We start from the raw sequence: 22,233 nt of genomic DNA, 5'->3' as shown, positions 1-22,233 counted from the left end.
TTAAAATTTAACCCTAAATATTTATTTAAATCTAAAATTTTAAAGAAATTTTTGTAAATGAAAAAAGTGGGGTTAGAACTTTTTTCTTTTGTCAAATTGTCAACAAATTTTATCATTTATTATAAAATACAACAGTTTTCTATAAATTCTATTAAATTTAACCCAGAATTCTTGCATTGTTTAATATTTTTAAAGGAATTTTCTATTTTGTTAAAAAAGTAGGGTTAGAATTTTTAATTTTTAACTTTTGCAGTATTTGTTTAATTATTCCTTAATATTTTATTAATTTATAATAAATTATAACAATTTGTTTTGTTTTCTATTGAATTTAACCCTTAATATTTGTTAAAATTTAAATTTTTAAAAAAAATTTTATGTTTGAAAAAAAAGTAGGGTTAGAATTTTTGTTTTTCAATTTTTTTTAATGAAATTTTTGATAATTTTAGTCAATTGTTATAAAATTTATAATTTTATAGGGTTTTCTTTAAAATTGAACCCTAAATATTTATTTCAATTTAAAATTTTAAAGAAATTTTTGTAATTGAAAAAAGTGGGGTTAGAACTTTTTTCTTTTCTTTGAAATTGAGAATTTTTGTACAAATTCTCAAAAACTTATATGATTTATTATAAAATACAATAGTTTTCTATAAATTCTTTAACATTTAACCCCGAACTATTGCATTGTTTTATATTTTTAAAGAAATTTTCTATTTTGTTAAAAAAGTAGGGTTAGAATTTTTAATTTTTAACTTTTGCAGTATTTGTTTAATTATTCCTTAATATTTTATTAATTTATAATAAATTATAACAATTTGTTTTGTTTTCTATTGAATTTAACCCTTAATATTTGTTAAAATTTAAATTTTTAAAAAAAATTTTATGTTTGAAAAAAAAGTAGGGTTAGAATTTTTGTTTTTCAATTTTTTTTAATGAAATTTTTGATAATTTTAGTCAATTGTTATAAAATTTATAATTTTATAGGGTTTTCTTTAAAATTTAACCCTAAATATTTATTTCAATTTAAAATTTTAAAGAAATTTTTGTAATTGAAAAAAGTGGGGTTAGAACTTTTTTCTTTTCTTTGAAATTGAGAATTTTTGTACAAATTCTCAAAAACTTATATGATTTATTATAAAATACAACAGTTTTCTATAAATTCTTTAACATTTAACCCCGAACTATTGCATTGTTTTATATTTTTAAAGAAATTTTCTATTTTGTTAAAAAAGTAGGGTTAGAATTTTTATTTTTTAACTTTTGCCGTATTTTTTTAATTATTCCATAATATTTTATAAATTTATAATAAATTATAACAATTTGTTTTATTTTCTATTGAAACTAACCCTAAATAATTATTTCAATTGAAAATGTTCAAGAAATTTTTTAGGTTGAAAAAAGTAGGGTTATAAATTTTTGTTTTTCAATTTTTTTAATGAATGAATGAATGAATGAATGAATGAATGAATGAATGAATGAATGAATGAATGAATGAATGAATGAATGAATGAATGAATGAATGAATGAATGAATGAATGAATGAATGAATGAATGAATGAATGAATGAATGAATGAATGAATGAATGAATGAATGAATGAATGAATGAATGAATGAATGAATGAATGAATGAATGAATGAATGAATGAATGAATGAATGAATGAATGAATGAATGAATGAATGAATGAATGAATGAATGAATGAATGAATGAATGAATGAATGAATGAATGAATGAATGAATGAATGAATGAATTGCTATAAAATTAATAATTTTATAGGGTTTTCTTTAAAATTTAACCCAAAATATTTATTTCAATTTAAAATTTTAAAGAAATTTTTGTAATTGAAAAAAGTGGGGTTAGAATTTTTATTTTTAATTTTTTTTTTATGGAATTTTTGATAATTTTTGAAGTTTTTTATTAAATATAATAAGAAATTCTTTATTTTTTAGAGATTTTTAAGAAAAATTCTTAATTTTTCTTTCTCAATTGCTTAAGTCTTAAAAAAATTTTGTTGGTTTGCTTAAAGTTTTCTCTTGTGTCATTTTGTCGTTGAAATGGTGATTTGACCTTTTAACTGTGACCTTTTGGAATGTCTTGAAAGTAATTTATTTAAAGCCTTTTTGTTCTTCCTTTTCAGTGTTGTTACTTCTCTTTCTCTTTTGTAGTTTTCTCTCTTTCTCTTGTTCCTTTTTTGCTCTTTAAAATCTAGACATTTTTAGCTTCCTTGTTATTTTTATTTGTTTTTTTTTAAATAAAATTAATCCTGTGGTTTTACTAATCCTGTTTTTACAACAGTTTGGTCATTAGAATTTCCTTTTTTTTGTTGGTTAATTGTTGTTCATAAGATTAAAGAGTAAAGTTTTTTTTATTTTTTTAAATTATAATTATAATCCACATTTAAAGATCGCTAGGACCTAAATGGAGGGATTTAGGGCGAATGACGCCTTGACGTGGATCGCTATGTTTAATGATATACAAACATATGCTAAATGTTTGTAAATCATTACAACTTGGATAAAGCGACCGCCTGGGTAGATCTATATTATTATTAAATCTTGATAAAGTTTTTTTTTTTAATTTTTTAATTTGTAATATTTTGATCGTCTTTATTGATCCTTTAATTTGTTGTTAATTAAAGTTTCTTTTATACTTAATGCTATAGTTTTTGTTTTAAGAGCAAGATTTGTTAAGTTGATGTTTTACTAAATTGCCCTTGTTTTATAGAGAAATATTATAATATTAAAATGTTTATTATTTTTATCATAAACTAATCAATCGTTATATATTTAAGTTTATTAATATATATTAATAATGTGTTTTTTTTATTAAATTTCTTCTTTCTGTTAATAAATCATGCTTGTGTTTATGGTGAACATGTTATGTTATGACATGTTTATGTCCAAGTTTTTGCTTTTTCAAACTTTGGCTTATAATTTATCCATTAAATGATTTATTTTAATATATTTCTTTAAACATTGATCAATTACTTATGACTAACATAAATATCTTAGAATATTTTGTTTTCTTAATTCTATGGTTTTTTGCTCTTGGCTTTATTTGGAAAGAGCCTAAAATTTCTGGGGTTTTTTTGCCTTCCCCTCTCTTTACTCAACCACTTTTTTCATAAATTTGTTTAAAAAAAAGTTATAGGTTTGATTTGTTTCGTTTAGCAAATGAAAACCCTTTATTACTTTCATTCTCTCTTTAAAAAACTTTAAGGGAACACATGATGGATAATATTAGCAGCTACTCTTGGATTTGCACTTAAACTCTTAAAGCTTTAAAGGCTGATGTTAATTAAACAAAAAGTAATAGACTTTTTTTTAAAACAAAGACATGGTTTCAAAAGAGTTTGAGTTTTTAAAAAAGGGGGGCTATATTATTTTTAAGCTTGTTTATATGTTTTTATATAAATATTTAATAATATTTCTTTTTAAATATTTGTAGTGTTTCTGTTGTGGTTTTAAGGTTTTAAGGGTGTTATTGAATGTCTAGTTATATAGACCCATTGTGTTTTAATATTATTATAAGTTGAATTAGTTTATTTGTTTGTTTAAATAAATAAATTACAATTCACCAATAAAAGTTTTTTAGTTATGAAACAAATTTCTTTACTAATTCAGAAAAAACGCTTCTACTTTATGATATATTATTAATCATGAATAAAACACTTAATATTTTTGATATTTTAAGTTTATTTAAATATGTTATATTGAGATACATTTATAAATATTAATAAATATTTTTTGTTTAATAATTAAATTCATAAATTGTTTGAAAAATTTATGAATTTTATGTATTATAAATATTAATTTCTAAAATCTATTACATATAAATATTGAATATGATTATATTTTTTTATTAAATAAGCATGCATTTTATGTTTATTAATAGCAAATTTAAAAGCTTATTTTTCTTTAAATTTTAGTTTATAATAAAATTTTTTTCATTCAAAAATTTTTTTTTTTAAGTTATTCGTTTCATTTTTGGAATTATTAAACTTCATATAATCCACGTTTCTCATACTGTAAAATTTCGATATTTAGATGTTATTTTTAATAAAAAAAAAATACAAAAAATTGCCTTATATCTTCCATTCAATATGTGCGTCCGGCCAAAGACCGCACATACCGTCAAGAAGTTATTAGCAATATATTATATAAACAGACAAAAAATATATCGATTTGTTCAATAACATATTAAAAATTATTAATATTTTATATATATATTTGTTATTTATAATGTTATTTCACAATATTAGTTACATATAAATGTAATTAAGATGTCGTTTGTTAAGTATTACTTCCATTATTTTATTTGCTTGGTAATAAATGTTTGAATATTTATAATTTTTAAGTATTTATTTTAATTATATTGAATAAAATGTAGTGTTTATAATAGTTTAATTTTAATATGTTTTTTTGTTAATAGTTTGCTTCAAATTTGTTTTAAATTTGTTTTTTTTTATAAAGGTTTTAGATATTTTTAAATATAATATTTATTACTTCCAGTTAAATTTTTTTTTATAAGAATTTACTTAAAACAAATTTAAATTGTGCAATAAAGGTTATTAAAACTAATAAAAGGAAGATATAAGAGCCTAATTTAATACATTTTAATTAAACAGCAATAGAAATTTTATAATTTTTTGTTAAAACAAAGCTTTTAATCAATCCTTTTTGCTGTTAAAGATTCTGTTCAGTGTCATCTAGTTACTGCAGTGTGGCAACAATGTTAAAAATAACCGTTATCTGGCAAATGGAAAAATAAACAAACAACACACACCTTCAATCAAACATTCTTGTTGATAGTGTTGTTGTTGTTGTCTGGCAAATCACAAATAAATAAACAAAACAAAACAACACACACACACAACACCAAACATTCTTGTTAACAAACAATGGCGGCTTTTTCTCTTGGGGCAATAATGCAAACGAAATAATTTAATTAAACAACAACAACCCTATAATCATAGGGTAACATAGAGACGAGACGGAATTGTCAAAAACCTAAGTCTGTTGTCAAAAACCTAACTCTTGCAACAATAAAATACATGCTCTTAATGTATTTTGTTTTTGTATCAAACATATGATTTGTTTTATTTTTGTTTAACAAATCAAAGTGTCTCGTCTCTATGTATAATTCTCTATGGCTATAATTCTTGTTGTTTACTTAAACTATTTCCATTTGTATTGTTGCCCCCTAAAAAAAATCTCTCATGAGAAAAAGAAGAAACTCTGTTGTTCTTCTTCTTGTTTATAGCAATATGTATTATAGTGTTGTTGTTTTATTTAACAATTTCGTTTGTGTCATTTTCATTTCTGTCATTTTTCTTAGTTTCTTTAATTATTTGTGCTAGAAAGTGTAAAAATTAAGTGTAAAATACAGCTTAGCCTTACAGTTTTTAAGTTTTTCTTTAAAGTTCGTTATATTTAGCAGGACATAAAGTAGACCTGCATAAACAAAGACTTAAGATTATGGCCAAGGCGAATTAAAACCAGATGGGGTTACTGATGAAGCCTCCGCTTAAGCGAAAGCTGTTTCCCCAGCAGAAGCTGCTATACAAAATACTGGTCATACAGGACAACTGGAAGTCATGCTAGCGGTAAGTTTCTTAGCTATAGGTTATGTCGAAATATGAAAAATGTAATCAATCAACATACTCTATAAAGATAATATTAAATATTTATGCTATAACATTAATATTAAATTTGGAGCATTTTGGTTTCTGATTTATATACAATAGTAAGTTGTTTTAAAAGATAGATATAAAGAGGAGCCCTTATTTTGATGACATAACCAGCAGAGAACGGTACCACAACTTTCATGAACTTTCATTTGGGCAAAAATAAAGAAATCTTATCTTTTTCAATAAAAATTTCAAGATTTTTTGGGATAAATTTATGTCTATTGATCCCCAAATCCCTGGGGTCCTGTTTTCACTATTACTGTAAGTTTTACACTATTAAAAATTGGGTTAAATGTAAAAAAAAATATCAAAAGAAAAAATTATTTTTTTTTCTTTTTTGACATTTGGCTTATGGTCCCCTGGGAGAGCTTTTAGGTTAAACCTTTATTTAGTTAGTTTTTTGGTGTTTAAGGTTCGGGCCCTCGATCACTGTAAAAAAAACAGCAAAACCATGAATTTTTCATTTATGGCTTTTGGTCCCCTGGGATTATTTTTTAGTTTCAGCATTATTTTAAGTTTTTCTTTAAGAACCTGGTTCACTATGAAAAAACCGACAAAAATTCCAAAGAAAAAACAATTAATGTTCACTTTTCTCATTTCTGGTTTGTGGTCTTTGTTCCCCTGGGGTCGATTTTTAGTTTAAGTGTTTTTCTTTAAGAGTTTGTTAAAATTTGAATTCGATTTTTAGAAAAACCCTGACTGGTCTTTTTTCCCCTGGGGGTAATTTTTAATTTAATCGTTTTTCTTTTAGATTTTGATAAAATTTGATTTTTTTTTGGTTCACTATGAAAAAACCAGACTAAAATGCCAAAGAAAAAACAATTAATGTTGACTTTTATCATTTCTGGTCTTTGTTCCCCTGGGGTCGATTTTTAGTTTAAGTGTTTTTCTTTAAAAGTTTGTTAATTTTTAGAAAAGCCCTGACATTTCTTATTTCTGGTTTATGATCTTTGTTCCCCTTGAGGGTGATTTTCAGTTTAAGCATTTTTCTTTAAGATTTTGTATTAAACTCTTAGAAAAACTCTTTTATATTCTGTTTCAGTGGAGTTTAAAGCTCTTTACTGAATATTTTCTTCACTAAGGGGTCTTTAAACCAGGGATACTAACTTAAATAGCAGGAATTTGTTAGAGTTTGTAAATTGTTTTATTAAACTGTGTTAAAAACTCTTGGTTAATGTTCAGTTTAAAGCTCTTTACTGAATATTGTCTTTACTAAGGGGTCTTTAAACCACTGGTACTGGATTTAAAAGCTATACAAAGAGAATTTGATGGAAATGACTCAGGTTTGGATTATTTGCTTAGTTGTTATGCTTTGTAGCTTGTTTAAAATGTATTTTATATTTAAGTTTCTAATACTTAACTCTATAACTCTTCTTAAATGATTTTAAAGTCTTTAGATTTTCTTTTAAAATTTTCCTTTAAGTAATATTCTTTCAAAAAAAAAAAGAAACTGGCTGCAATTTTAAATATTATTTCAAAATATTTAAAACCTTACACTTACATACTACAAATTTTAGACTTTTTGGATATTTTTTAAACCAGTTTACTGGCTTATTTCAATTATACTTTTAGCATATAACTTTATGGGTTTTATACTCTTTTAGAACTTACATACTACAAAATTGTTGGGTTAAATCTTTAAAGAAATAACTTTTTAAGTTTATATTATAATATATAACTTTGTTTGCTATAAATATGGACCAACATATGTGTTTTAATATGTTGTGGGATTTAATTTTGAATCCTTTTAAAATGTTAATGGTTTTTCTTAAGAAATATCTTAATATTTTTTTTTAGTTTTGATGCTTTTCTTTTATAATTTATGTTTAATATTTTATATTAAATACAACTTGTTTAATTTTTGTGAATATTTTTATATGTTTAATTAATTTTTTAAGTGATTATAATTTATAGTAAGTATTTTTTTAATTAAATATGTTTTATTATAGTTATATAATTTGCCATAAATATGGACTTGGAAACATAAAAACTGCATAATTAGTTAAACATTGTAAAGTAACTTAAGTTGGTCAACAGGACTTTATAGTTTTCTAGTTCATAAGCTGAGACATTGCTGTTTATGTGTCTTTTATTAAGTAAACTTGTCTTAGTTTTAATAATTATTGTTGAAAATTACCATTATTTTTCATTGCCATTATATTTCTTCTTGAAAAATCAGATTTTTTTAAAGAAATCATAAGATTTCTCAAAATTATAGTTGGCAGCATTGCTGTAATGTGACCTTGATGTTTTTTTTTTTTTAACCAGTTGACATCATTGATGTAATGTGACATTGATTTTTATTAGCCAGTGGCAACCTGGTTTTACTTTGAGCGATTTTTTTTTAGTATGGCCACACAAACACAGTCATTGTTTACACAATAAAATGTGACCACCATTTTGAATGTTGTTTACTCCTACAAATACAGATTGTTGTTGTTTTTTAAAGACTTTCTGTGAGAGTTTTAGCTTTAGTTTCTTTTTATGTTAATTCTTGTGATGTTTTGAAGGATATTTTATAAACTGCATCTAATGGCTCCATCCTGTATTTTTTTTTGGTAAATTGAAGATCCTTTGAGTCCTCTGATATTAAACATGTATAGTTTCAGGAACAATTAAGAACCTCTGATGTTAAATTGCTGCAACTTCTTTGCCTTTGAATCAATTAAGTTTTTTTTTAAAGGAGTTTGGTGTTAAATTAAGGCAGCATTTATAAGCTATATAAAGGTTAATATCACTTTTAAAGACCTCTGATGTTAATATCAAATACAGCTTCTCCTTCTTTAGAATAATTAATAATTAAAAACCTCTGATGTTAAATGGAATCGCCAATTTTAAGGTTTCTTATTACTGCTAGCTTTATAGGCTGATAATCATGACCCATAAAATCCTCTGATGTTTAACTCCATAACTGCTAGCTATTTTAAACTATCTTATCTATTTAGATTTTGATTTAGATTTTTAAATTTCAAATCTAAATTTTTTTTCAATTTCATAAAGTTCTTTAGAAATTTTTCTACTACTTTTTTTTAAATACTTTTCAAAGTATACAGTTTTTTGTTTAAACTTATTACTACTAAATATTTTTTATATGTTTTTTGTTTTTATTATATTTTTAGAAATCTTTTAAATCTCATAATGTTTGATTTTTTTTCATAGATTTTTATTCATTGCAGATTTCATTTTCAAACTTTCGTTTTTAAAAAATTGTTTCATTGCTACCTTTTTTTCAATACTAAGCAACATGTTTTATGTTGTTTTTCAATTTTATATTTTCATAAACATTTCAGTTAATTTAGAACATCTATCAAATCAAATGAGAAAGTGAACATTTGGCAATTTCAAGGACGTTGGGTGTTACTCTCTGTAACTCGAATCGAAAGTGGAAATATGTAAAAAAAACTAGCGGAGTTCAGTATTAAGTGCAAATGGTATTGCATCATTGCAAATGCAAATATTTTTGTGTGTATTTTGTTATTGGATTACTGTAAAATTTTGCATTTGCAATGATGCTAGCTAGACCATAAGTAGTATTTTTGAAAAAAAAAAATATTTTCTTTTGAAAATATGAAATAAAAAATCAATATTTTTGAAAAAAAAAACTAGCGGAGTTCAGTATTAAGTGCGAATGGTATTGCATCATTGCAAATGCAAAGGTTTTTGTGTGTATTTTGTTATTGGATTAGTGTAAAATTTTGCATTTGCAATGATGCTAAACCATTCGCACTTAACAGTGAATACCGCTACTGTTTTTTTTTATAGTAGTATTTTTGAAAAAAGTAGTATTTTTGAAAAAAGTAGTATTTTTGAAAAAAGTAGTATTTTTGAAAAAAGTAGTATTTTTGAAAAAAAAAAATATTTTCTTTTGAAAATAAGAAATAAAAAATCAATATTTTTGAAAAAAAAAAACTAGCGGAGTTCAGTATTAAGTGCGAATGATATTGCATCATTGCAAATGCAAAGGTTTTTGTGTGTATTTTGTTATTGGATTAGTGTAAAATTTTGCATTTGCAATGATGCTAGACCATTCGCACTTAACAGTGAATACCGCTACTGTTTTGTTTATAGTAGTATTTTTGAAAAAAGTATTATTTTTGAAAATAAGAAATAAAGCAATATTTTTGAAAAAAATAAAAAATACTTTTTTCAAAACCATTTTGTTATTCGAATTACCACTTCTTTCAAAAAAGTACTTTTGCTGCAAATACAATTTTTTGGACTATTTTGAAAAAGGTGTTGTAAAAAAGTTCGAAAAAAAATTGTATTTGAACCAAAAGTACTTTTTTGAATTTTTAAATGTTATTTTTTAAATTGTTTTTTTTTTTTAATTTTCCTCAAAATGTTCACTTTATCTTTAAAGAAAGTTGTTCTTGTGTTCTTTTTTTCTTTATATTTTTAGTAAATATTGAAAATTGTTTGTGTTTTTAATGCTTTTTTTACTTTTGGTGTAATTTCTTACACATAAACATTTAAGTTTTCAAGGTTCGTTTTTTAAGTTTAGAATACTTCTTACTACTTCTTCTAAATTGCATTTTGAATGTTCTGCTTCATTTAATGCAAAGTTGTGCCTTTGATGTTGTTAATAATTTTTGGTTTGTTTTTTGTTTTTTAACTTATAATAATAATTATGTTTTTAAATAATTTTTAAATTCAAATAAGTTTATTTTAGTTTGAAATTTAAATAATTTTTTTTTTTTTTAAATTTTTGTTAATAAATTGTTTTTTAATAATATTTTTTTTCAACTATTGTTAAGTTAAATTGTTGGCTTTTGAAGTTATAAAAGCAAATTGTTGTTAAAATCTTTCATTTGTTTTAAAAATATTTTTAATAAAAAAAGAAAAGAAAAATCAAGAAATTTAAAATAGCAAATTGTTGTTTAAAACTTGAGAATTATAAATAATAAAGTATTATTATTAGAATTATGGCCCTTGTATGGCTTTTTATTATTACTAAATTGTGCGAATTTGCAATAGAAAACCCCCCACCCCCCAGGGGCTCTATGGTGTATTTGAATTGATAATTAATTTATATAAAAAAAAAATTCTAAAGATTTTATTGTTAAATCCAATTACGCCATAGATCCCCTGGGGGGATGGCCATATATATAAATTCATTTATATTGTTAGTGTATAGGGGGGTTTGATAATTTGTAATTTAATTCGCTAAGAAATTAAACTAGTTTTTTTTATATTTCATTCGTTTTTTAGAGCATCCCCCAGGGGATCTATGGTGAATTTGAAACAAAGTTTAATTTATAAAAAAAATTCTATTAATTTAGTTCTCAAATCAAATTAACCCTAGATCCCCTGGGGGATAGCCCTGTATTAAGACGATTTAAACAAATGTTTTTTGAAACCCCTTAGGGGCTTTCTAGCTATTCTTTGTTTTGTTAAAAGGAAATCTGATTTTTACATTGTTATGTCTCTATTTTTCAATTAGCAAGGCAGGCTATTTATAAAAAAATTTGCTAAGAAATTAAATGGTTTTCTTTCAAAACCCCCGGGGGTTCTTTTTCCCCGTCTTTTTTTAAGAATTTTGTGTTAATTGTTGTTGAATTTTTTTAAATTTATTTAATTTTTTCTGCCTCATTCTGTAAATCGAATGAAAATTGTTTTTAAAATATAACTAAACTTTATTTTCTAACCCTTTCTGTAGATAAAATGTTTTCTCCGTCCTTTTTTTAAGAAGTTTGTGTTAATTGTTGAAATTTTTTAAAATTATTAAATTTTTTCAGCCCCATTCTGTAGATGGAATGAAAAATTTGTGTTTTTTGCTGAATATTGTGTTCAAATTAGGGATGCCAATCCCGAAATCCCGATCCCGAAAATCCCGGGATTTTTCGGGATCGGGATTTCCCGAATCCCGGGATTTGTGAAAAAGAATCCCGGGATTTTTCGGGATTAACAAATCCCGAAATATTATGAGATTTTTGATATTTTAGGAAGATTTTTGAAGCATCCAAAATACTTAGAAAGCTAAATTTCAGCATATTTATAATACTAATCCCGCTTCAAATCCAAACGCAGCCAGATTTTTTCATTTGAATCAGGGAGCAGCACGTCTCCCTTGCATTGACAGGCTTTTACACAATTTACACTTTTACGAAATTTATGTTCAAGTTATTTTCTGAAGGGGACTAGGGGCAAATGTAGTCCGATTTCCGCAGTACTCTACAGTATAATTTCAGAGTACTTACAACTTATTTTGTGCAAAATTTTATAAGGATTGCCGCATAATCAATATATTTATGCCTGCTCAAACAGTACTCCGGGGGACAATTGTATGGAGCTAGGGGAAATCATGGACCATTTATTTTAGTTTAATGCATTAGTTTTTGATTTGTTATATTTGTACTTAAATATATTAATGAAATCAATAGTTTTTATTGTTGAATTTGATGTTTTTGACGTTTAACTAAAATCCCGAAGTCCCGAAAAATCCCGAAATCCCGAAAAATCCCGGGATCCCGAAAAATCCCGGGGTCCCGAAAAATCCCGGAATCCCGGGATTTACATTTCTAAAATCCCGAATCCCGGGATTTGTAAAACCCAGTCCCGTTTGGCATCCCTAGTTCAAATATAATTAAATCTTATTTTCTAACCCATTTTTCTGAATGAAATGAAATTGTTCTTTCTGGTTTTTTAAAAGGTTTATGGCAAATTTCTTATTTTTTTTGAATTTTTTAAATTAAACTTTTATTATTGCTACCCCTTTCGGTAGATCGAATGAACAAATTGTTTTCATTTCATGCTGCAAAGTGGTGGAAAAATTTAATTAAAAATGATTTTCTGCCCTATTCTGGAAAATTCAAATGTTATTTCCTCTCCTTTTTTAGAGTTTTATGGCAAATTTGTTATTTTGTTTAAATTAAAATATTTTTAACCCTTTTTGTATAGCAATTAATTAGTTTTTAACCTGAAATATATCAAAAACGTAAATTCCAGTTTTTAAAATTTATTTTTTTTCAGAATTTTTAAAAAAAAAATTCGAAAATTTTTTTTAACTCAAAAGTGGAAAAACCAAAATTTTCAACTTGATTTTCTTATTTCTTCTGTATGTTGGAAAATTCAAATGTTATTTAATCTCCTTTTTTTAGAGTTTTATGGCAAATTTGTTATTTTGTTTAAATTTTAAGATTTGTAAAACAATCTTTGTGAATTTAACACTTTTTGTATAGCAATTAATTAGTTTTTAACCTGAAATATAACAGAAACGTAAATTCCAGTTTTTAAATTTTTTTTTTCAGAATTTTTAAAATTTTTTTATAAAAAAATTCGAAAATTTTTTTTGACTCAAAATTTTCAACTTGATTTTCTTATTACATAGTATATCTAACTGTTATACTACTTCCCCAAACTGTTATACATCATCTTCAAACTGTTATACAACTTCTTTAGCAAGAGTAACAATTTTACAGCTCTTAAAAGTTGAAAAATTTACATTTTTAAATAATACTATTTTTCAAAATAGTACTTTTTGAAAATAGTATTATTTTTCGAAACAGTACTTTTTGGAAATAGTACTTTTTTGAATGAAACTTTTTAAAAGGTACTTTTTTAAAATACCTAGTACTTTTTTAAATGGTAAATTACCAAATAGTACTTTTGGTACTATTTTAAAATTGTATTTTCCTTAAATGGTACTTTTTGGAAAGAGTACTTTTTAAAATTTATTTTATATGGTGGCTTTCTTAACTTATACTTTTTTTAAAATAGTACTTAAATGGTACTTTTTTTAAAATATATAGTACTTTGCGAAAATTTTATTTTTAAACAGTACTTTTTGAAAATAGTATTTTTTTGAATGCAACTTTTTAAAAGGTACTTTTTTTAAATACCTAATACCTTTTTAAATGGTAAATTTTCAAAATAGTACTTTTGGTACTATTTTATAACAGTATTTCCCTTAAATGGTACTTTTTTAAAATAGTACTTTTTTCAGAATTTTTAAAATTTTTGAAAAAAAAAATCGAAAATTTTTTTTTACTCAAAATTTTAAACTTGATTTTCTTATTTCATAGTATATCTAACAGTTTATACTACTTCCCCAAACTGTTATACATCATCTTCAAACTGTTATACAACTTCTTTAGCCAGAGTAACAATTTTACAGCTCTTTAAAGTTGAAAAATTTACATTTTTAAATGATACTATTTTTCAAAATAGTACTTTTTGTAAATAGTATTATTTTTCGAAACAGTACTTTTTGGAAATAGTACTTTTTTGAATGAAACTTTTAAAAGGTACTTTTTTAAAATACCTAGTACTTTTTTAAATGGTAAATTACCAAATAGTACTTTTGATACTATTTTATAATAGTATTTTCCTTAAATGGTACTTTTTTCAAATATTATTTTCCTTAAATGGTACTTTTTAAAATTGTACTTATTTTAAATGGTTGTTTTCTTTTTTTTAAAATATGTAGTACTTTGCGAAAATTTTAATTTTTAACAGTACTTTTTGGAAATAGTACTTTTTTGAATTCAACTTTTTTAAAATACTTAGTACTTTTTTAAATGGTAAATTACCAAATAGTACTTTTGGTACTATTTTATAATAGTATTTTCCTTAAATTGTACTTTTTTAAAATAGTACTTTTCTTAAATAGTACTTATTTTAAATGGTTGTTTTCTTAACTTCTACTTTTTTTTTTAAATAGTACTTTTTTTTAAATATGTAGTACTTTGCAAAAATTTTAATTTTTCATAATACATACTCGTTTTTTAAATAGTATTCACTTTAAATGGTAATTTTTCAATAAAAGTACTTTTTCAAAATAGTATTTTTTCAAAAAAGTACTTTTTTCAAAATAATTTTTTTTGCAATAATAATTTTTCTTAATTGTACTTCTTTAAAAAATACTTTCTAAAAATAGTACTTTTTTAAATGGTACCTTTTTTAATGGTACTTTTTTAAAATATGTATATTTGCGAAAATTTTAATTTTTCATAATACATACTCGTTTTTTAAATAGTATTAACTTTAAATGGTACTTTTTCAAAAAAGTACTTTTTCAAAAAAAGTACTTTTTCAAAAAAGTATTATTTTAAAATAATACTTTTTCTTAATTGTACTTCTTTAAAAAATACTTTCTAAAAATAGTACTTTTTTGTACTTTGTGTACTTTGCGAAAATTTTAATTTTTCATAATACATACTCGTTTTTTAAATAGTATTCACTTTAAAGGGTACTTTTTCAAAATAGTACTTTTTCAAAATAATACTTTTTGCAATAATACTTTTTCTTAATTGTACTTCTTTAAAAAAACACTTTCTAAAAATAGTACTTCTTTAAATGATACCTTTTTTTAATGGTACTTTTTTAAAAATATGTAGTACTTTACGAAAATTTTAAATAGTATTCACTTTAAATGGTACTTTTTCAAAAAAAGTACTTTTTTCAAAATAGTACTATTTTAAAATAATACTTTTTGCAATAATACTTTTTCTTAATTGTACTTCTTTAAAAAATACTTTCTAAAAATAGTACTTTTTTAAATGGTACATTTTTTTAAAATATGTAGTACTTTGCGAAAATTTTAATTTTTCATAATACATACTCGTTTTTTAAATAATATTCACTTTAAATTGTACTTTTTCAAAAAATAGTACTTTTTCAAAAAAAAGTACTTTTTTCAAAATAGTACTTTTTCAAAATAATACTTTTTGCATTAATACTTTTTCTAAATTGTACTTCTTTAAAAAAACACTTTCTAAAAATAGTACTTTTTTAAATGGTACCTTTTTTAATGGTACTTTTTTTTAAATATGTAGTACTTTGCAAAAATTTTAATTTTTCATAATACATACTCGATTTTGAAATAGTATTCACTTTAAATGGTACTTTTTCAAAAAAAGTACTTTTTTCAAAATAGTACTTTTTCAAAAAATTACTATTTTAAAATACTTTTTGCAATAATATTTTTTCTTAATTGTACTTCTTTAAAAAAACACTTTCTAAAAATAGTACTTTTTTAAATGGTACCTTTTTTTAATGGTACTTTTTTTAAAATATGTAGTACTTTGCGAAAATTTTAATTTTCCATAATACATTCTCATACCATTTCATTTAAAGTGAAATGGTACTTTTTCAAAATAGTACTTTTTCAAAAAAAGTACCTTTTCAAAATAATACCTTTTCTAAATTGTACTTCTTTAAAAAAACACTTTCTAAAAATAGTACTTCTTTAAATGATACCTTTTCAAAATAGTACTTTTTGCAGTTATTTAATACTTTTTTCAAGTTTTCAAACTTTTTTCAGTTTTCATAACTATTATGAATAGAGATAACAATGTCCGCCCAATGTTCCAGGGTTTTTGCTTAGTAGTATAACAGTTTGTATAACTGTTATACTGCATGTTTAAACAGTTTAATGACATTGTATAACAGTTTTAAATAGAAATCTCTTTGAAAACTAGTTTTGTTGGAATATTTCTAGTTTTCAGTACTGTTCCAGGGTTTTTAACTTTAGTATAACAGTTTTTATAACTGTTATACCGTATTTTTAAACCCTATATGGAAGTTGTATAACAGTTTTAACTTAAAATCTATTATTTAAACCAGTTTTGTTGCAACATTTCTGATTTTCATATTTAATATGGACCAGAAAATAGTGTTTTCTAGGTTTTATGCTTTAGTATAACTGTTAAACAGCTTAATTAAATATTTTAAAGAAATTGTATAACAGTTTTAACATGAAATCTCTTATTAAAAGAGTTTTGTTGCAACTTTTCTGGTTTTTTCATAATTTTTTTACAGTTTTCATATGTCCTTCTAGTGTCGTAGGTTTTATGCTTTAGTATAACAGTTTGTATAACTGTTATACCGCTTATTTAAACAGTATAAGGAAGTTGTATAACAGTTTTAACATGAAATCTCTTATTAAACGAGTTTTGTTGCAACAGTTCTGGTTTTTTCATAATTTTTTTTACAGTTTTCATATTTATTATGGACTAGAAAATAATGTCCACCTAGTATACCAGGTTTTTGCTTAGTATAACAGTTTGTATAACAGTTATACTGCAGGATTAAACAGTTTAAGTTTGTTGTCTAACAGTTTTGAATAGAAATCTCTTATAAAACTAGTTTTGCTGGAACATTTCTAGTTTTCATAATTGTTATGGACCAGAAAATATTGTCCTCCCCAATGTTTCAGGATTTATAATTTAGTATAACAGTTTGGATAACTGTTACAACACAGTTTTAAATATATTAACAGTTTAGAGAAATTGTATAACAGTTTTAAATTTAATTTCTAAAGTGTTTTTTTTTTCCCTAAATATTTTCCCCCAAAATCTTTAGATTTTCTTTAACCATAAGGATTTTGAATGTAATGTTTTATACGATTAGAGTATAACAGTTTTATAATGCTAACAAGCTTTGTAATCTTTGCTAGAATTTGAAAGTCTGGCTGTTTCTAACAGTTTTCATCATTTTGTTTGAAGTTTCTAGGATAACATGTGTTTTGTTTTTTGGGATATTGGAATATTGTTTCAAAATACTTTTTGTTTGTTTTCTTTGCTGGGGTTTTTGTTTTAATTTAATAAGATTTTTTTCTTTTTTGTTTTAAAGAGAAGAGAAAGTTTATATAATTATTGTGTTTTATTAGATTTTGTGTTAAGATATTGTTTTGTTTGTTTATAAATATCTTGTTTAAATATATATAAATATAGTTATATGTAATACAATAGTTAAGTATACATATAGACTTTAAGAAGTTAAACGATACTACCAATTACACCATTTTTTTGTTTTTAAATATTGTTTTAGTTTTTTTTTAATATAATAAATGGAATAAAGAATAATTGTATTTGTTTGGTTTAATTGTTAAGATCAAAACTTTACTTGACAAACATTCTAGATTGTAAACCTTCTTTTTTTTTTTTTGTTACTTTAATTTATGTTTCTTTAACAATATAATTTGTTCTATTTTAAGTATTAAGACATTTTAGCAGCAGATGTTAAACAAATAGAGTTAACTAATTTTTGTTTTCTTCTTTAGTTTAGTACTAGAAAATTTATCAATCTATTGCAAAAACTTTGTTTGTAATAAGTAAAAATTTGTTTAAATTTTAATAAATTTCAAAGATTTTTTTTTCCAAAAAAATTATATAAAAAAAAAATTATAATTGCACAAATTGTTTAAAAGATATTAATATTTTTTTATGCATTTTAAATATTAAATAAGTGTTAAATGTTTGTCTTTAATGGTTTTTATTCCAACATGTTTCTTTATGTGTACACACTTTTTATAATTTGCATTTCTTGTTTAAATTGTGTTCTTAATGATAAGTGTTTTGTATATTATTTAATTATTATACTGTTTGTTAAGCATTGTTTTCTGCCGATTCTTCCTCTGTTGCCTCCTCGTTGGTTTTAGCGTACTTCTAGTCCTCCTTGGACAGCGAACCCAAATCACTTAGGAAATTCTCGGGTGTCAAGATGTGCGACGAGCCAATTATGACTTCCCAGTTTTTAATGGAATTTGTTACCTCATAAGCGCAACGCATTTCGGACATGCTAACGCCGCCCGTAATAAAGACAATGAGACGTGGCACATTCTTGACTTGGGCCTGGGTCTTGTCTTTGTGCCAGTGGCCATAACGTGCGCTACTTTAAAGGGGAAGAAGAAAAACCAAAAATTGTTTGTTAAAATAAATCAAAAGAATAATTTAAATTTAATAATAATTTTTTCCATTAGAAATATTTAAAATTTGTGTTAAAACTTTCAATAAATAATTATCATGTTTTTAACCATTTATAGCAATAAAATCCTGTTGCTACATCATTTTATATACAGCCCAATTAATATTTTTCAGCAATTTGTTGGAAATATAAATTAATTTAATAGTTTTTTTTTAAATAAATCAATTCTTATCTGGGGACATTTTGGGGATTTCCATTTTTTCCAGGAATTCAAAAAAATTTTCTTATTTCCTGCAAATTCCCCATAATTTCAAATAAATCTATTACTTTTCTTTAAGAAATACAACATTTTTATGTGGGGAAATTTTGGGGATTTTAGACAAATTTTGGGAATTTAGAAAAAAAAATATTTTTTCAGCAATTTGTTGCAAATATAAATTAATTTAATAGTTTTTTCTTTAAATAAATCAATTCTGATATGGGGACATTTTGGGGATTTCCATTTTTTCCAGGAATTCAAAAAAATTTTCTTAATTTCAAATAAATCTATCACTTTTCTTTAAGAAATACAACATTTTTATGTGGGGAAATTTTGGGGATTTTAGACAAATTTTGGGAATTTAGAAAAAAAAATATTTTTTCAGCAATTTGTTGCAAATATAAATTAATTTAATAGTTTTTTTTTAAATAAATCAATTCTTATCTGGGGACATTTTGGGGATTTTTAAATTTTGTTTGGGAATTAAAAAATGTTTCTCATTTCCTGCAAATTCCCTATAATTTCAAATAAATCTATCACTTTTCTTTAAGAAATACAAAATTTTGATGTGGGGAAATTTTGGAGATTTTAGAAAAATTTTGGGAATTTAGAAAAAAAATAGTTTTCAGCAATTTGTTGGAAATATAAATTAATTTAATAGTTTTTTTTTAAAATAAATCAATTCTTATCTGGGGACATTTTGGGGATTTTTAAGGCTTTAGAAAATTCCGAAATTTGTGGTTAACATTTGGGAACGCACCATTTATAATCGACGCATTTATCTTTTCCCACATCCCCTACTACAATTGTTTGGTTTTTTGCCGACTCGAACTGTAGTTTTTAAGTGGGTAAAGAAATTCCCATTTTTTATGTGGGGAAATTTTCAGGATTTTACAAATTTTTCTAGGAATTTAAAAATTTTCTTGTTTCTTGCAAATTTCACTAAATTTCAAATAAATCCATTAAGAAATATACAGCCCAATTATGAATAAAAATTCCCTGGGAGTTTTTTCCCTTTTCCCATTTATCCTATTCAAATTCAATGGGAAAAAAATTCCCGGGGAACAAACTCCCGCGGAATGTTTTATTCATAATTGGGATGATAATAAAACCTCAAAGGAATTAAACATTTCCCTTGAATTCTAACAATTCCCTTTTTTATTACAGCCTTAAAGTAGGCAATTTAAATAAAAATTACAAACAACAATTTTACTAACGCCTAAATGAAGGCAACAGTTTTTGTCATTTAAACAAGACTGCCATACGATTACAAATTTCCATACATTTAGGCGATTTTTTTTAGTCCGGTAGCTGTGTTTCTAAGGGTTTGTTTACATTTAATTAAAAGGAATATTTTTAAGATAAATTTTTACAATTTTTCATTAAATTCATATAATTCCACGCCGGAATACATACAAATCTAATAAATTGTTACAATACAGTGTTTTATTAAGATTGTGGTAAAAAAATTGTTTAACAAATAGTAGAATAATTTGTATTTTAGTTATTTTTGGAAATCATGTTTTAATACTTTTTTTTATATAAAAATACCACTTACATTCCCTACACCTTAAAATATAGAAGAAAAAAAAAAAAACTTTTTATATTCTTACCTAGTGGGAGCATGATAATTAGTATTTTGAGCCCGGCCAGCTAAGTAAGCAAAATGACGCTGATCCAATTTCTCCTCAATACAATCCTCCATAATGTCCTTGATAACCGGGGTCCAGCGTGACATTTGATAGGTGTGTTCGGTAATGCGCTCCTTGCGTGGCACATTGTACGATTTTTTGCGTGACTAAAGGGAAAGAAATAATGAAGTTAATTAAAGAAAATTTAATTATGTAAATAAAACTTACATCAGCTATAACATTAACACCCAAATGGCTTAAATTGCGCACCATATCCTGATCTTTGGGTGATAGTTGAGCGTGCGTAAATAGTTTGGTGAGATTTTCCTCAGTAATGCCATTCTTAATCATGACATACAAAGCAATAATGCGTACTTTATCAAAGTTGGAAACGTTCTGGAAAGAAAGAAATACAAATTGTTAAAAAAAAAGTGAATTTTACAGAAAATTTATAAATATATCTAGTCTAGTTTAGTGTCTAGTGTAGATTCTAGTCTAATCCAGGTCAAGATTCTAGTCTAGATTCCAGTCTAGATTCTAGTCTAGATTCTACTCTAGATTCTAGTCTAGATTCCAGTCTAGATTCTAGTCTAGATTCCATTCTAGGTTCTAGTCTAGATTCTAGTCTAGATTCCATTCTAGGTTCTAGTCTAGATTCTAGTCTAGATTCTAGTCTAGATTCCAGTCTAGATTCCATTCTAGGTTCTAGTCTAGATTCTAGTCTAGATTCCATTCTAGGTTCTAGTCTAGATTCTAGTCTAGATTCTAGTCTAGATTCCAGTATAGATTCCAGTCTAGGTTCTAGTCTAGATTCCAGTCTAGATTCCAGTCTAGATTCTAGTCTAGATTCCATTCTAGGTTCTAGTCTAGATTCTAGTCTAGATTCCAGTATAGATTCCAGTCTAGATTCCAGTCTAGATTCTAGTCTAGATTCTAGTCTAGATTCCAGTCTAGATTCTACTCTAGATTCTAGTCTAGATTCCAGTCCAGTCTAGATTGTAGTCTAGATTCCAGTCTAGATTCTAGTCTAGATTCCAGTCTAGATTCTAGTCTAGATTCTACTCTAGATTCTAGTCTAGATTCCAGTCCAGTCTAGATTCCAGTCTAGATTCTAGTCTAGATTCCAGTCTAGATTCTACTCTAGATTCTAGTCTAGATTCCAGTCTAGATTCTACTCTAGATTCTAGTCTAGATTCCAGTATAGATTCTACTCTAGATTCTAGTCTAGATTCTACTCTAGATTCTAGTCTAGATTCCAGTCTAGATTCTACTCTAGATTCTAGTCTAGATTCCAGTCTAGATTCTAGTCTAGATTCTACTCTAGATTCTAATCTAGATTCCAGTCCAGTCTAGATTCCAGTCTAGATTCTAGTCTAGATTCCAGTCCAGTCTAGATTCCAGTCTAGATTCTAGTCTAGATTCCAGTCTAGATTCTAGTCTAGATTCCAGTCCAGTCTAGATTCCAGTCTAGATTCTAGTCTAGATTCCAGTCCAGTCTAGATTCCAGTCTAGATTCTAGTCTAGATTCCAGTCCAGTCTAGATTCCAGTCTAGATTCTAGTCTAGATTCTACTCTAGATTCTAGTCTAGATTCTAGTCTAGATTCTACTCTAGATTCTAGTCTAGATTCCAGTCTAGATTCTACTCTAGATTCTAGTCTAGATTCTAGTCTAGATTCTACTCTAGATTCTAGTCTAGATTCCAGTCTAGATTCTACTCTAGATTCTAGTCTAGATTCCAGTCTAGATTCTACTCTAGATTCTAGTCTAGATTCCAGTCCAGTCTAGATTGTAGTCTAGATTCCAGTCTAGATTCTACTCTAGATTCTAGTCTAGATTCCAGTCTAGATTCTAGTCTAGATTCTACTCTAGATTCTAGTCTAGATTCCAGTCCAGTCTAGATTCCAGTCTAGATTCTAGTCTAGATTCCAGTCCAGTCTAGAATTCAGTCTAGATTCTAGTCTAGATTCCAGTCTAGATTCTACTCTAGATTCTAGTCTAGATTCCAGTCT

At 24.9% G+C, this 22,233-nt stretch overlaps 1 protein-coding gene across 4 annotated transcripts in view; it reads right to left on the bottom strand.

Moving 5' to 3' along the window:
- Positions 1-17,270: 17,270 nt before the first annotated feature.
- Positions 17,271-22,233, bottom strand: part of Rop (Syntaxin-binding protein Rop) — a 42,766-nt gene continuing 37,803 nt past the window's right edge. For 2 of the 4 annotated variants that reach the window (XM_065506978.1, XM_065506975.1), the window contains exons 8-10: positions 20,452-20,619; positions 20,206-20,390; positions 17,271-18,297 (exon numbers count right to left, since the gene is read on the bottom strand). In XM_065506978.1, the coding sequence (XP_065363050.1) occupies positions 18,075-18,297; positions 20,206-20,390; positions 20,452-20,619 (576 nt within the window). In that variant the 3' untranslated portion in view covers positions 17,271-18,074. Of the gene's footprint in view, positions 18,301-20,205; positions 20,391-20,451; positions 20,620-22,233 lie in introns of all 4 variants that reach the window. The other 2 variants (XM_065506977.1, XM_065506974.1) reach the window with 1 other exon arrangement.

The sequence above is a fragment of the Calliphora vicina genome, chromosome 4, assembly GCF_958450345.1.
Source record: "Calliphora vicina chromosome 4, idCalVici1.1, whole genome shotgun sequence".
In the NCBI taxonomy this organism is placed as follows: Eukaryota; Metazoa; Arthropoda; class Insecta; order Diptera; family Calliphoridae; genus Calliphora; species Calliphora vicina.
This window is presented reverse-complemented; position numbering and strand designations above follow the sequence as displayed.